This window comes from Nycticebus coucang, chromosome 10 (assembly GCF_027406575.1).
Source record: "Nycticebus coucang isolate mNycCou1 chromosome 10, mNycCou1.pri, whole genome shotgun sequence".
Classification (NCBI taxonomy): domain Eukaryota; kingdom Metazoa; phylum Chordata; class Mammalia; order Primates; family Lorisidae; genus Nycticebus; species Nycticebus coucang.
In genome coordinates, this window is record NC_069789.1 from 58,064,367 (window position 1) to 58,078,636 (window position 14,270).

General features: G+C 49.0%; 1 protein-coding gene across 10 annotated transcripts in view; it reads left to right on the top strand.

The window, feature by feature from the left end:
• Positions 1-14,270, top strand: part of PLEKHA6 (pleckstrin homology domain containing A6) — a 159,986-nt gene that overhangs the window by 110,365 nt on the left and 35,351 nt on the right. For 7 of the 10 annotated variants that reach the window (XM_053605226.1, XM_053605227.1, XM_053605228.1 and 4 more), the window contains exons 5-8: positions 495-609; positions 6,029-6,133; positions 7,747-7,819; positions 11,690-11,790. In XM_053605226.1, the coding sequence (XP_053461201.1) occupies positions 495-609; positions 6,029-6,133; positions 7,747-7,819; positions 11,690-11,790 (394 nt within the window). The other 3 variants (XM_053605235.1, XM_053605236.1, XM_053605234.1) reach the window with 1 other exon arrangement.

A 14,270-nucleotide genomic window follows, 5' to 3' on the forward strand; every position in this document is an offset into this window, starting at 1 on the left:
TGGGTGTTAGTGGAAGCCAGGTCTTCACAACCTATATGTTGACTGGATGACGTAGAAGACAGGTGTGAGGTTGGCCTATCACCTGGGGGCCTTTTGGGGAAGCACTGAGAACATCTAATCATCATGAGAGCCAAACACTAATTCCTCTCACTGTGGATCCTGGCCCACTGACTGAAAGGAGGAAAAAAAAATAAAGGAAAAGATAATGAATCAACTTTCCTAGGCCACAGGGCCATTAGAAGAAAAAGGAGTTCTAGAGTCCTAGGATCTCAGTTTTTAAAATAACTGTATAGGCAAGAAAGAGGAGAATGTCTGGGTTCACTGGGATATAATCTCAGAGGAGCTGAAGGAGTGGCTGAGATGGCCTCTCAATGGCTCTCAGGAGGTCTAATTTTGTGTTGATACTGAAACAGTGGGTCGCAAGGTAGGAAAAAGTGTGTCTAATTGTTTCTTGGCTCTGACTTGTCTCTTTCTTCTGGTCAATTTGAAATCAGATCAGCCTTGGACATGTCCAATAAAACAGGTGGGAAACGCCCAGCTACCACTAACAGTGACACATCCAACCACAACATGGTGTCTGAGGTCCCTCCAGAGCGGCCCAACATCCGGGTAGGTCCAGCCCTCAGGGCAAGCTGTTGGACAGGAAATGCCTTCAGTGCATGTTTAGTGGGATCTTAGGGAATCCGAGGAAATCCTAGCCCGCTCAGCTATTTCTGCAGGCTCCAAAGAGCATGCGGGGTGACTATCAGGGAAAGAGTGAAGAGCAGGAAGGGAAGAGGACTCAGAGCAGAACATTGTAGAAAACATCTAGAACAGGGCTTCTCAACACAGCTAGCCATTGGGGCTGGATAATTCTTTGTGGCATGGGACTATCCTGGGCATTATAGACTGTCGAGCAGCATCCCTGGCCTCTACCTACTAGATGCCAATAGCACTGCCCCTCTGGTGTGATAACCCAAAATGTCTCTAGATGTTGTCAAATGTCCCCTGAGACAAACAGAGCCCCATCCTCATTGAGAACAACTCATCTAGAACATCGTGAAAGACATGGCACGTTGGGACAGAGTGAGGGGGAAGGCAGAGAGCCTCAAGAGAAAGAAATCCAGAGAAGAATGTTGCAAAAAGGGCAAGTCCTGTAAAAGCTAAAAGTGTTGGCTAAAAGGCAGCAATATAGTCATTGGAGACACCGATGAGGGCAGTTTGAAGAGGGATGGGACAGGGGAAGTGGAAACAATGAAGTGTAGAAATTACTCTTCTGAGAAAATAGACAATCAATGGTGGTATATTCATATAATGCAGTACTCAACAAAAATTAAAACGAGTTTAGTGCCCATAGCTTAGTGGTTAGGGTGCTGGCTACATACAACTGGTTGGGTGGGTTCCAACCTGGCCCAAGCCTGCTAAACAACAATGACAACTACAACAACAACAACCACAACAACAAATAGCCAGGCACTGTGGTGGGTGCTGTAGTCCCAGTTACTTGGAAGGCTAAGGCAAGAGAATTGCTTAAGCCCAAGAGTTTGGGGTTGCTGTGAACTGTGACGCCACGGGACTCTACTGAGGGTGATGTAGTGAGACTGTCTCGGAAAAAGAAAAAGAAAAATGAAAATGAATGGGAGCAATATGTATGAACAAGGATAAATCTTGAAAACGTAATGTTGGGTAAAAAGCAAGTTGCAGAATATGAAAATATGACACCACTTATGTAAATACATAAACATGAAAAGCAGTAGTCCCTATTTATAGAAACAGCTGCAGTCCAAGTGTATAACCATGAGCAGGAAGACTAATTTGGGGTCAGTGCTTGCCTCCAGGAAGGAAGAAAAGGTAATGAGGTTGGGAAGGGGCTCAAGGGAGTGTGAGCTTGACCGACTTGCCTTGTTTTATTAGGGAAAAACAACACAATGTGATAATCATCAAACTGTCCTTTACTTTTCTGAAATGTCTGAAATATTTCAAAAAGGTGTTTTTAAATGTGGCTGTTGAGGGAAATAGGGTGTGAGGGCTGGAAGCAAGAAGAGAATGCAAGAGGGAGGAGGTTTTGTTGGTTGATTTTGTTTTGCTTTAAGAAGTGTGGAGGGAAGGAGCCAGTAGACAGGCTCGGGAGACAGGGGATAGCTGGTAAGTCACATTTCTGTGGAGACAGAGGGAGTCAAACTCAGAGGCAGCAGTTAGCCTGAATGGGGAAGGGCCCCTTTTCCTGAGACCGAATGAAAGAAGGTATGACTCTGGGGGCTGGGTGTCTAGGACACTAAAGCCATTCCCACAGGATGTCCTTCACTTGTGCAAGAGGGTAGGAGGTAGGCTTTTCCTCCAAGATGAGTGGAGTGGGTAGGATGCACCAGGCAGGGGGTTGGAGGCTTGAGAACATGCACTATTCATTTGAGGAGCAGGAATGGTATGAACAGGGACACAGGCAACATTGCCCTACCAATCCAGAGGGTCATCAGACGCTGTAGACTGTGACTGGTGTGGCCTTCAGGCTTTCATGGCGGCTTTCTTCCAGCAATGTTCATGGCCTGGCCATGAGCGTGGGGAAGGCAGGTGGTTACACTGACCTCGGGTTACTGGGAAGCTGTGGCAGCCTAAGGAGTCTAGGATATTGAGGAGCTAGAGGGAGGGTGCCTAGGGTGGCAAACTTCCCAGCTTTTAGGCTATGTACAGAATGGACTGAGAGAAAAGAGAAGGGGTCAGGGATTTGCATATTCTTAGGGTGGTGAATGACTTCTTTAGGTAGCGAATCTCAGCCATTACATGTAGATTTTTTCCCAGTAATGTTCAGAAATTAGTTTTATTTCCTGGTTGTGGGGGTGCTCTATAATAAAGCCGAGTGTCTTCTTTCCTCCCTTCTACAAGTATTTACTAAGTGTGTTATAGTGGACACCTTGCTGGCTCTGGTGATAAAGAGATGAACAAAACAAAAGCTCCTCCCTAGAAAGAGCCCGAGGTGCAGTGGAGGAGACGGATGGTGACAGGTTTAGACTGTACAGAGGTAGCAGGAGGAGGGCACAGCTGACAGCTCAGAAGTGTCAGGGAGGTTTGGTGGAGGAGTGGGAGGTGGGATTTGTCAGCAAACTCGAGAGGATGGGACTCTGTGCCCCACTCTTGGCCATGAGGGAACACGGTGAGCAAAGACATGGGGTGATGAGAAAGAACGAGAGCTGTGCCTGGCCCGTAACGGGGCAGAAGAGGGGTTTGAGGCCCGGCCAGATCTCGCAGACGCCTCCTTGTGTGCTGTGCTGAGGAATTTGAGCTCTCTCCTAGGTGATGAGCGCTAGTAAGGAATTTTAAGCAAGAGAATGACATGGTTATAGATGGACAGCAGGAAGAGATGAGGGCCTGCGAGGAAACAGTAGTGGGATTTGAAAGAAAAGAAAAATTTGAGAACTGTTAAGATAGATTCCCCAGCCCCTTATAAATGATTGTATAAAGGAACGGGGGAAGGAGGGAATGGTGTGAGATGATTCAGAGTTCTGGTGTGGGTGGCGGGGCAGATTGTAGCACCATTCACCAGGATGAGAAATACAGATCAACAGGTTCAGTTAGAGAGAGTGAGTTTGGTTTTATGGGTTCAGTTAGAGAGAGTGAGTTTGGTTTTATGCTTATTTAATCCTGGTCAGACAAGCAGTTATAAAATAGATTGGAGCTAGGAGAGAAGTCTTAGATGTTGATTTGGGAGGTTGGTCATGTTGCTGGCAGTTGAACAGGGTACAGAAGAGAGGACACAGGCACAGTGTATCATGAGCAGCATGAAAAATAAAACCTTAGGGTGGCACCTATAGCTCAGTGGGTAGGGCACCACATACACCAAGGCTGGCAGGTTCAAACCCTGTCCAGGCCAGCTGGGACAACAATGACAACAGCAACAACAACAACAAAATGGCTGGGCATTGTGGTGGGTGCCTGTGGTCCCAGCTACTTGGGAGGCTGAGGCAAGAGAGTCGCTTAAACCCAAGAGTTTGAGGTTGCTGTGAGGTGTAACGCCATGGCACTCTACCCAGGGCGACAGCTTGAGACTGTCTCCAAAATAATAATAATAATAATAATAATAATAATAATAATAATAATAATAATAAAATTTTGGTTGATGTCCACCAACACTTTGAATAGAAGGAGGGGAAATGGGAGAAGGAGTGGCCCCAGATAGAGATATTGAAAGGAGAATGATAGTGTTGTAGAAACCAAGAGTCTCAAAAAGGATGGTAAAGTTAATATTGTCCGGTGCTAGTCCGGATGCAGCGGCCCATGCCTATAATCCTAGCACTCTGGGAGGCCAAGGTGGGTGGATTGCTTAAGCTTAGGTGTCTAAGACCAGCTTGAGCAAGAGTGAGACCCTATCTCTACTAAAAATAGAAAACTTAGGCAGGTGTTGTGGGGGGGCGCCTGTAGTCCCAGCTTCTCCGGAGGCTGAGGCAGGAGGATTGCTTGAATCTAGGAGTTTGATATTGCTGTGAGCTAGGCTGACATCAAGGCACTCTAGCCTGGGGCAACAGAGTAAGACCCTGTCTTAAAAAAAAAAAAAAAAAATGTAGGGCTGTGCCTGTGGCTCAAAGGAGTAAGGCACTGGCCCCATATGCTGGAAGTGGTGGGTTCAAACCCAGCCCCAGCCAAAAAAATAAATAAATAAATGAATTGTCCAACGCTTTAGAATGGTCAAGGACTGAGTAGCCCAAAGTCAATGTCATTGCAACGACCTTTTCAGAAAAGAAGCAGAAGAGGTTTAGGAGTGGAGGGAGGGCAGAAAAGAGGACTCTTCCCAGCAGCCTCACCCTGAAGAGAAAGCAAGGGAAGGGATCACCTCACAGTAGACAGTGGGTGTAGGGCTGAGGAGGCGTTCAGGCGGGCGTGCGTGCGTGCGGGAGTGTGAGAGAGAGACAGAGATGCTTCGAGAGGGAGAGACTTGAGCCTGTTTGCTGAGGAGCAGAGACCAGAGGAGAAGGACAGCTCACAGGGGTGCTGAGGGGAAACGATCCACAGAGTTAAGTCTGTGGCAAGTCAGATGGCAGGTTAGCCTTGGCAAGCCTCTTCTTTTTTGACATTGGAATAAAAGAGGCAATGAGAGCAGGAAGGACAGTCATTTTCTAGTCAAAAGGGTGTGAAATTGAGGAAGTGCATGTCTGATGACTTCAATTTTCTCTGGAGGAGCCAGGTCCACTGTGTGGAGGTTGGGAGGCGTGGGGGTAGGGGAAGGAGGGTGGGGAGCATGGGAAGGGTGTGGAGCCAGTGGCCGGCTGGGGCTGAGAGCAGCTGCACTGGGGACAGCCTCATCTGTACTGTGGTGTGACTACTTCCACACCGTAATCTGGCTGTGAGTGCTGGGAGCGTGAGTGATAGGATTAATTTAGAATACTGTACTGGGGGTTAGAGAAGAGAAAACGGAAAGGGGTTTTTGAGAGTCAGTCGATGTGCTCCCCCATGAGACCTAGGCCTTGTCAGGAAATAACTAAAACCAGAAGGTAGCTGATGGATCAAGAGGAGAGTCAAGGGGCTGGAAAGCTCAATGGAAAGAAAAACTGGTATAGTTGTGTCATGGAGGAAGGAAGCCCAGAGGGTGGGATGTTGCGCTCGGAAGGCGGGACTGTGAGGAGGGAAGATGGTAGTGGCAAAGGGGCTTGGGAGCTGACAAGGTCTAGGATGGAGTCCCGGCGGGGAGCCGCTGGAGGGAGGTGAAGGACGCTGGAGTTGAGGACGCCAAGGTAGTGTCAGGTTAGGCCGTTGGCTGGGCCTTCTCAGGAGCAGTGACACTTTCCACAGTGACCGTGAGACTTAAAGGAAGAAGGCTAACAACAAGATCTGAAAGACTGATCTAGAAGCTGTTGGTGATGAGAAGCGTCCAATGGTGGGAGGTCAGGCAGTGATGCTTTAAGATTATTGCCTGATTGTGGAAGATTGACAGTGTGCATGTGGCAACAAGAAGAAAACCTGCCTCTTCTCTCACCTCAGGGGTAATCGAGAGAGGTGCAGCTCCCTGGGATAGAGCAGAAAGGAAGAGAGTTAAACTGGCTTCTCCCTCTACACCCCACAGGCAACTCGAGCATCCCGCAAAGCCGTCGCCTTTGGCAAGCGCTCACACTCCATGAAGCGGAACCCCAATGCACCTGTCACCAAGGCTGGCTGGCTCTTCAAACAGGTGAGGCCATCTTGCCATTCTGCCTTCTGTAACCACCCCTTTCTCTCTCGGCATTGTCGTTCCTCTGCTTATGGCAGTCCATGTATTTTTTTGGTATGTCCTTCTATTGTCTCTGTGAAAGAGTCTGTAATCTTATAAAAACTCAGAGAAGTTGATTATCTTCCCAAAATCACACAGAAAAATTAGAGTGAAATTTGGGAATCCAACCGGGTTTTCTGATGGGCAAATTCAATGACTTTGAAATATTCTGGGAGCAACCAAGCCAGTGGGTTGCCAGAGCACCACTGGCTCGGTTTCAGCAGTCCCACTTGCTACAGTGTGGGTGGAGTGTCTCCTTCAAGTCCTGGGGTTGACCAGTTCTCCCCGGGTTGACCTTGCCACTATCCCTGCCTGCCCTTCCACTCACTCTTTGCGGCTCATCTCTCACCCCTTTTATCTTCCCCACGGAGACACTGAGCTCCAGAATGACAGAACTGGGAGGTCACAGGCAATAATCTAAAGTCAGTTCCCTTTATCTGAGGTCTCCTGGGGTTGCTGCCCCACAGTTGTGGAGCTAAAGCCAGAATGTCCCTGTGATGGGTGTGGTGTTCTTTTTTTTTTTTTTTTATGGTTGGGGATTCATTGAGGGTACAATAAGCCAGGTTACACTGATTGCATTTGTTAGGTAAAGTCCCTCTTTTTTTTTTTTTATTGTTGGGGATTCATCGAGGGTACAATAAGCCAGTTACACTGATTGCAATTGTTAGGTAAAGTCCCTCTTGCAATCATGTCTTGCCCCCATAAAGTGTGACACACCCAAGGCCCCACCCCCTCCCTCCTTCCCTCTTTCTGCTTCCCCCCCCATAACCTTAATTGTCATTAATTGTCCTCATATCAAAATTGAATACATAGGATTCATGCTTCTCCATTCTTGTGATGCTTTACTAAGAATAATGTCTTACGCTTCCATCCAGGTTAATACGAAGGATGTAAAGTCTCCATTTTTTTAATAGCTGAATAGTATTCCATGGTATACATATACCACAGCTTGTTAATCCATTCCTGGGTTGGTGGGCATTTAGGCTGTTTCCACATTTTGGCGATTATAAATTGAGCTGCAATGAACAAGTCTAGTACAAGTGTCCTTATGATAAAAGGATTTTTTTCCTTCTGGGTAGATGCCCAGTAATGGGATTGCAGGATCAAATGGGAGGTCTAGCTTGAGTGCTTTGAGGTTTCACAATACTTCCTTCCAGAAAGGTTTTACTAGTTTGCAGTCCCACCAGCAGTGTAAAAGTGTTCCCTTCTCTCCACATCCACGCCAGCATCTGCAGTTTTGAGATTTTGTGATGTGGGCCATTCTCACTGGGGTTAGATGATATCTCAGGGTGGTTTTGATTTGCATTTCTCTAATAGATAGGGTTGATGAACATTTTTTCATGTTTGTTAGCCATTCGTCTGTCTTCTTTAGAGAAGGTTCTATTCATGTCTCTTGCCCATTGATATATGGGATTGTTGGCTTTCTTCATGTGGATTAATTTGAGTTCGGGTGTGGTGTTCTTTTCACTGCCTCCCACCTCCTCCTCGTGCCCAGCTTGTAGTCCCTCATGTCTGTCTCTCCATGTGTCCTGCAGGCCAGCTCCGGGGTTAAGCAGTGGAACAAACGCTGGTTCGTCTTGCTGGATCGCTGCCTCTTTTACTATAAAGGTGAGCTTGCCCCCTGGGCTGGCAGGGACAGTGAGAAGCCAGGACCCCCATCCTTCCTCATTCTGCCGTGTCACCGCACTCTGCCTTGATGAGTGTTGGCAGGGCTGGTCTCCCCACTGCGATCCCTGGCACCACTGGTGTGTGGCAGTGGATAGGACAGAGCTCACTCCTTCACTCATACACTCACTCATTTCATTCAACGATCCCTACGAGGTTTCAGGCAGAGTTCTGGGTCCCAGGTAGTGATACAGTGGGTGAACAAGATAGTCATATGGACAGTGGTGTCCTGAAGGTGGGGAGAGAGGTCACTAGTTGCTATGAGCAGGCCACCTACTAATTGGAGTTGTGTGTGGATCTTCCTCCTGTCCCATAGGAATGCGTGGTCCAATCCATGAAGGCAGGAATTCTTTTTTTTTTGAGACAGAGTCTCATTGTGTTGCCCTCGGTAGAGTGCTGTGGCATCACAGCTCACAGCAACCTCGAACTCTTGAACTCTTGGGCTTATGTGATTCTCTTGCCTCAGCCTTCCAAGTAGCTGGGACTACAGGCACCCACCAGAATGCCGGCTATTTTTTTTTTTTTTTGTTGTTGTTGTTACAATTGTCGTTGTTGTTTAGCAGGCCTGGTTCTGGGATTGAACCCGTCAGCCTTGGTATATGTGGCTGGTGCCCTACTCGCTGAGCTACGGGTGCCGAGCCAAAGGCAGGCATTTTTGTCAGTTTGGTCCTTGCTATATTCACAGCACCTAAAACAGGATGTGGCACATAGTAGGTGCTCAGTCATGAATAAATGAATATCTTCCAGCTTCCACCTTCTCTGACCACCCCGACATGCACTACCTACTCTCTCTCTCTCAAAAATACAAAAGAAAATAAAAGAGGGCAGAGATCTGAGCACTTCGGTGCAGCAGCCTCTAGGAAGTTATTTTTAAAATCTGTACAGTAACGTTGTGTCGAGGCAGCCTCAGAGGGCACCAGCAAGAGTGATGGCAGTAATGGTGACAGTGTCATGCTGATGCAGTGGGAGGAAGAGGCATGAGGGATGAGAAGAGGGCAGGTAAAATTATTTTCAGACAGGAGGGGCTGTTCCTTTACTTTTCATGCCCCAGAATGGCAGACTCCTTATTTCCTCAGGCCTCTTGGGAACAATTCAGTGAATCATTAACTGGCAAACAAAGGTTATTCCCAGTGACCTCCCTCCCCCTGCAGCCCTGTTGTCCTGGGTGCCTGAACTGTAGCCACCTGAACCTCAAGGAGAAAAATCAGCCAGGGGCTGAGTATAGGGTCCAGTTATAGAGGAAAGCCACGATTGGGGGAAGAATGTGCCCAGGTCTGGGACTCAGATGCTGAGGCCCCAGGATATAGGATTACACTGGAACCATAGTGGGAACGAGACTGCGAGGAAAGCCAGGGGCTCTGCAGAGGAGAGACTTGGGGACTGGCAGGGAGGACAGGACCTCAAAGAACTGAGAATCCAAAGGGGTAAGGCATACCAAAATGGGAATATCACTGTCTACTCGGAGAGGTAGTCTCAGGACACCCCCTACGTGGAGGCTGGACTCTGCCAGGGGCTTCATCTTCTTTGGAGGGTAAGGGCCTCAGCTTTCCTGAAGACAGCTTTGGGGTCCAGCTGCAAGTCTCCCTTGCTGCTTTGGCTCATCTCTTCCTCTGGACGCCATGCCGAGGCCTAGACAGAGAAACTGAACACAGGCCAAGTACCCTGTGGTCATGATGAGTAAGAGGAGAAGCAGGGCTCAAGGAGTTTACAACCCCTGCTGAGATTTCTTCTGAATCTTAGCTGAAAGTTTTTCAGAGTCCCCAGCCTGGGGAAGAAATGACAGTCCCAGAGAAGTGGGGAGAGTCTTGCCCTGGTCTCATAGTTGTCCCTCACTTGTCCACAGAGCACCCTGCCCTTCTGGTCTTCTGCGGACAGCTGGGGGCCTGAGAAGCCAATCCAGCAGGCTCCTTTGGAGATCAGGATGATTACGTAACAGCCACACTCTTAGCCTGATCTCAGGGATGGAAGGGCCAGTGGGCTCCATGCAGAGGTGCATTTCCCTATGGAGACATGGGCCCTAGAGAGGATCTGCCAGGAGAGGGAAAGCAGGCTGCCGGTGTCTGGGAGAACCTTGGATAGAGCTACCCAGAGGAGCCAGAGAGCGGAAGGTGGGATGGCCTATTTTGCCATGCTTGGTCCTATCTTATGTCACTGCCAGGATGATCTTGTTTAGTGAGGCAAGATAGGACAGTGGTCAAGAATGCTATCTTTAGGCTGGTGCAGGGGCTCACACCTGTAATCCGAGCACTCTGGAAGGCTGAGGTGGGTGGATCTCCTGAGCTGTAGAGGTTGAGACCAGCCCGAGCAAGAGCAAGATCCCATCTGTAAAAAATAGCTGGTCATTGTGGTGGGTACCTGTATTCCCAGCTACTTGGGAGGCTTAGGCAAGACTTTAAGATTACTGTGAGCTATGATGACAGATCACTTTACCAAGGGTGACAAATGAGACTCTGCCTCACAAAAAAAAAAAAAGAGAGAGAGAGAGAATCCTATCTTTGGGCCAGGGGCAGTGGTTCACCCCTAGCACTCTGGGAAGCTGAGGTGGATGGATCACCTGAGCTCAAGAGTTTGAGACCAGCCTGAGCAGGAGCAAGACCCCATCTCTTCTAAAAATAGAAAAATGAGCCAGGCATTGTGGTGGGCGCCTATAGTCCCAGCTACTTGGGAGGCTGAGGAAAGAGAATCACTTGAGCCCAAGAGTTTGAAGTTGCTGTGAGCTATGATGCCATGACACTCTACCCAAGGCAAATGAGTGAGACTCTGTCTCAAAACAAACAAACAAAAAACTATCTTTGGGGTGGTAGACTTTGGGTTTAAAGACCAGTTTTACCATTTACTGCTTAAGTAACCTTGGACAAATCACTTAGCCACTCTGTGTCTTAACTTCCTTACCTATGAAATGGGGGTAGTAATAGCACCTCTTCATGGGCTTGTTGGGAGGATTAAATCTATTAAGGCATCTCACTTAGAACAGTGCCTGATGTGTGGTACAGCAGTCCCCAACCTTTTTGGCACCAGGGACTGGTTTCGTGGAAGACAATTTTTCTACTGACCTGGGGTTAGGGGGATGGTTTCAGGATGATTCCACTGCATTGTATTTATTGTGCATTTTATTTCCATTATTATTACATGGTAATATATAATGAGATAATTATACAGTCACTGTAATACATAATCAGTGGATGCCCTGAGCTTGTTTTCCTGTAACTAGAGAGTCCCAGCCTTAGCATCAGTGGGTCAGTTCCAAGTCAGATCATCAGGCATTAGATTTTCATAAGGAGCGTACAACCTAGATCCCTCTCATGCGCAGTTTACAGTGGGGTTCTTCTGGAGCTGGAAGTGGAGCTCAGGGCGTGATGTGAGTGATGGGGAGCAGCTCTAAATAGAGATGAAGCTTCACTTGCTCACTTGTCTGCTTGCCACTCACCTCCTACTGTGTGGTACAATGCCTAACAGGTCATAGACAAGTATTGGTCTGCAGCCCAGGGATTGAGGACTGCAGGTATAGTGAACAGTTCTAAGACATTCGCTGTTATTCACTTGTTTATGTACTAGAATTTAACTCCCTGAGGGCAGGCACTACTTCTCTCTTATTTACCTCTATAGTCCCAGGACCTGGAACAGCTTACATAGGGCCACCACACTCCAGAGCTCCTAGGAGTGATGTCGAGGGTGGCCCTGAGTGCCTGACAAATAGCAGATGAGCAAAACATATTTATTGATATTTGTCATACCAGGACCAATACACTCTTCCCACCTGCCTCACCCTGCTCCCCACATCCTCACACACTCTGTGTGCCTCTCTCTGGACAGATGAGAAGGAGGAAAGTGTCCTGGGCAGCATCCCCCTTCTGAGCTTCCGGGTAGCCGCAGTGCAGCCCTCGGACAACATCAGCCGCAAGCACACGTTTAAGGTCAGTGGGCCCTCCTGTCCCAGGCCATGTGGGGGAAGCAGGCCTGCCCTTCTGGAGTGTATGGGATGGAGAGGGATCAAGAGCTATCTCCCAGGGAATCCCAAGCAGCGGTGGTGGTGACGGAGGTGGTGGTGATGGTGATGGTGGAAGGAAGAGGAAGAGGGGAGGAGGAGGAGGAAGGGGTAGGCAGTGGTTCCCAGACTCAGGATAGTCTATCATAAGGCTGAGGTGAGGCTGTTCTGGGACCCCCTCCTCTTCTCTTGGGGGTCCAGTGGATAATTCTCCCCAGGGTGGACCAGCAGAGGTATGCTTCAGTGGGACTACGGTTTTTCCTGGTCCGGAAATAGTAATGTCCTAAGCTCTTAGACCTTTTGCCCAGCAGCTTCCCCTGGGAAGCCCCTCTTAGCAGAGGCAGGAGCTATGGCTGGTCAGGTTCTGAGATCTTTTCTGGGAAGGCTTTCTTCTTCCACACCTGGTACCAGGGAATTGGACCCCTCCCTCCCAGTCAAATTTACTCAAATTTCAACCTTTAGAGAAAATTAGGAGTTGGATTTCATTCTAGTCAAGGGCTGCAAGGCTTATGTAGACAACACTTTGACAGAACCTGTGCATAGGAAAATGGGACTCACCTGCCTGCTCAATGTCACTCCCTCCAAACCCCTGGGGGATCCACCCAGCAAAGACGCGCCTGCAACTGGCTCATCCTAGGCCAGTGTTTTTCCACATTTAAAAATTCATGACCCATTAAATACTATAAAAATACCATATACTTTTTGTATTCTATGAAGCAAAAATCATAGGTTCCTTTGCATTTTCCAAATACAAAATTATAATATCAAGTACGTATTTTCTTAGCACAAAGCCCTCCCTCTCCCAATTGAGAATTACTGCCCAAGACCCTTCCAACCCAAGTCTGTGGTGTTAGATGATAGGATCTGCAGGTCACCCCAGGTCAGTCTCTGAGTTTCTAGGGCCTCAGTGACTCTGACCCCTTCTGTCCTTCAAACTCTGGACACCTGGCCGCAGAAAAGAGGAGGGCAGCATGCACAGGTCCTGTAGCGGCGAACATGGAAGGACTTATTTGGCACATAATTAGTTTCTAGCCTCCCAGGGTCTTGTATGCCAGAGGTGTGAACAGGATGAACAATTAATAAAACTCTGACTCCAGGGAGCCAGTTCTAGCTGGGGAAATAGGAACAGGCTGTTTAACTAACAACAAACTGTCCTGTAATACACAGACGTACACACACACCTACACACTATCAAACAGCCTGTCTCGCCCCCCACCTGCCCCACCAGACCTGTGCAGAGACACATACACACTGCAGCTCAGAGTTCTGCCAACAGCAGGTGTGAGATAAACATCCTGAGTGACTGACACAGCCCCTGCCACAAACCCCAGATACCACCAGCCTGCCCAGTGCCCCTCCCCCAGGAGTGCACTGCCTCTTTAAAACCCGGCTCTGAGTGCTGTGCTCAGTGGCCCACAAAAGGTTCTGATTGTGGCTATTCAATGGCCATTCCCCAGGGAAGGGAGTGGAGCTGAGACAGACAGGAGGCTTGTCCTGCTGTGGCCACCAAGCGGGACTCTTGGATGGCTAATAGTGAGGAGCCAGGACTGTTTTCCTGTCCAGGCTACCCCTGAATGACTTAACCTCTTCCTAACCCTGTCCTGCAGAGGCTCGCTTGGTGGGCTTTGCCCCTCTGGGATAGCTCCCCCAGTCCTCTGGCCCCCTCACATCATTCCAGGCCACTGCCCCTCCCCACTCCCATCAATAGCCCTATCTGTTCCCAGGCCCTCTGCCTTCCCCTGTCACAGCACTTGTTCCCGTGCCTTTGCTCTCTCCTTGTTTCCCGTGGCATGTTTTGTCCTCCAGCATGACTGTGAACTCTTCAAGCGCAACAGCGTGTCTTTGCCTTCCTTGTGACTGGTGCCCCCAGCGAGTTCTGCACACACAGGCCACTTGCTGGGTGCTCACTGAATTGATGAATTCATATGCTGCCCTCTCCCACCCGCCCCAGGACACACCCACCAGCCCTGCCTGTGTCTCTGTTCTCTACAATAACCCTGTGTACTCCACCCAGAGTGCTTGCTCGGGCCCCTGGCCTCCCTACCCCTGTGCAGTTTCACATCCCAGCTGCCTCCTGACAGCTTCACTGGCTGTCTTTCAGCACCTCCCCTACCCTCTCCCACACCCTGAGCTCTGCCCGCATGCTGGCTGCTCTGCTGGAGGGTGAGGACCTGCAAGCAGGAGCCAGAAGAAGCAGGCCCACCCCTGCCTCTCCCTGGGTGATGGCTCCTGTTGGAAAGAAATTGAGGGCTAGGGATACATGCAGGTGAGGAGGGATCGGTTGCAATTAAGGGGGCTTCATGGTAAGGTCGGGCCAGGAAAACATTTAGAGGGTATGGGTTTGCTGCTCTTAGGAAAGCCCTGAGGCTTGCAGAGAAGCTCTCTGTTCTCCCAACCTCCAGGGACCCA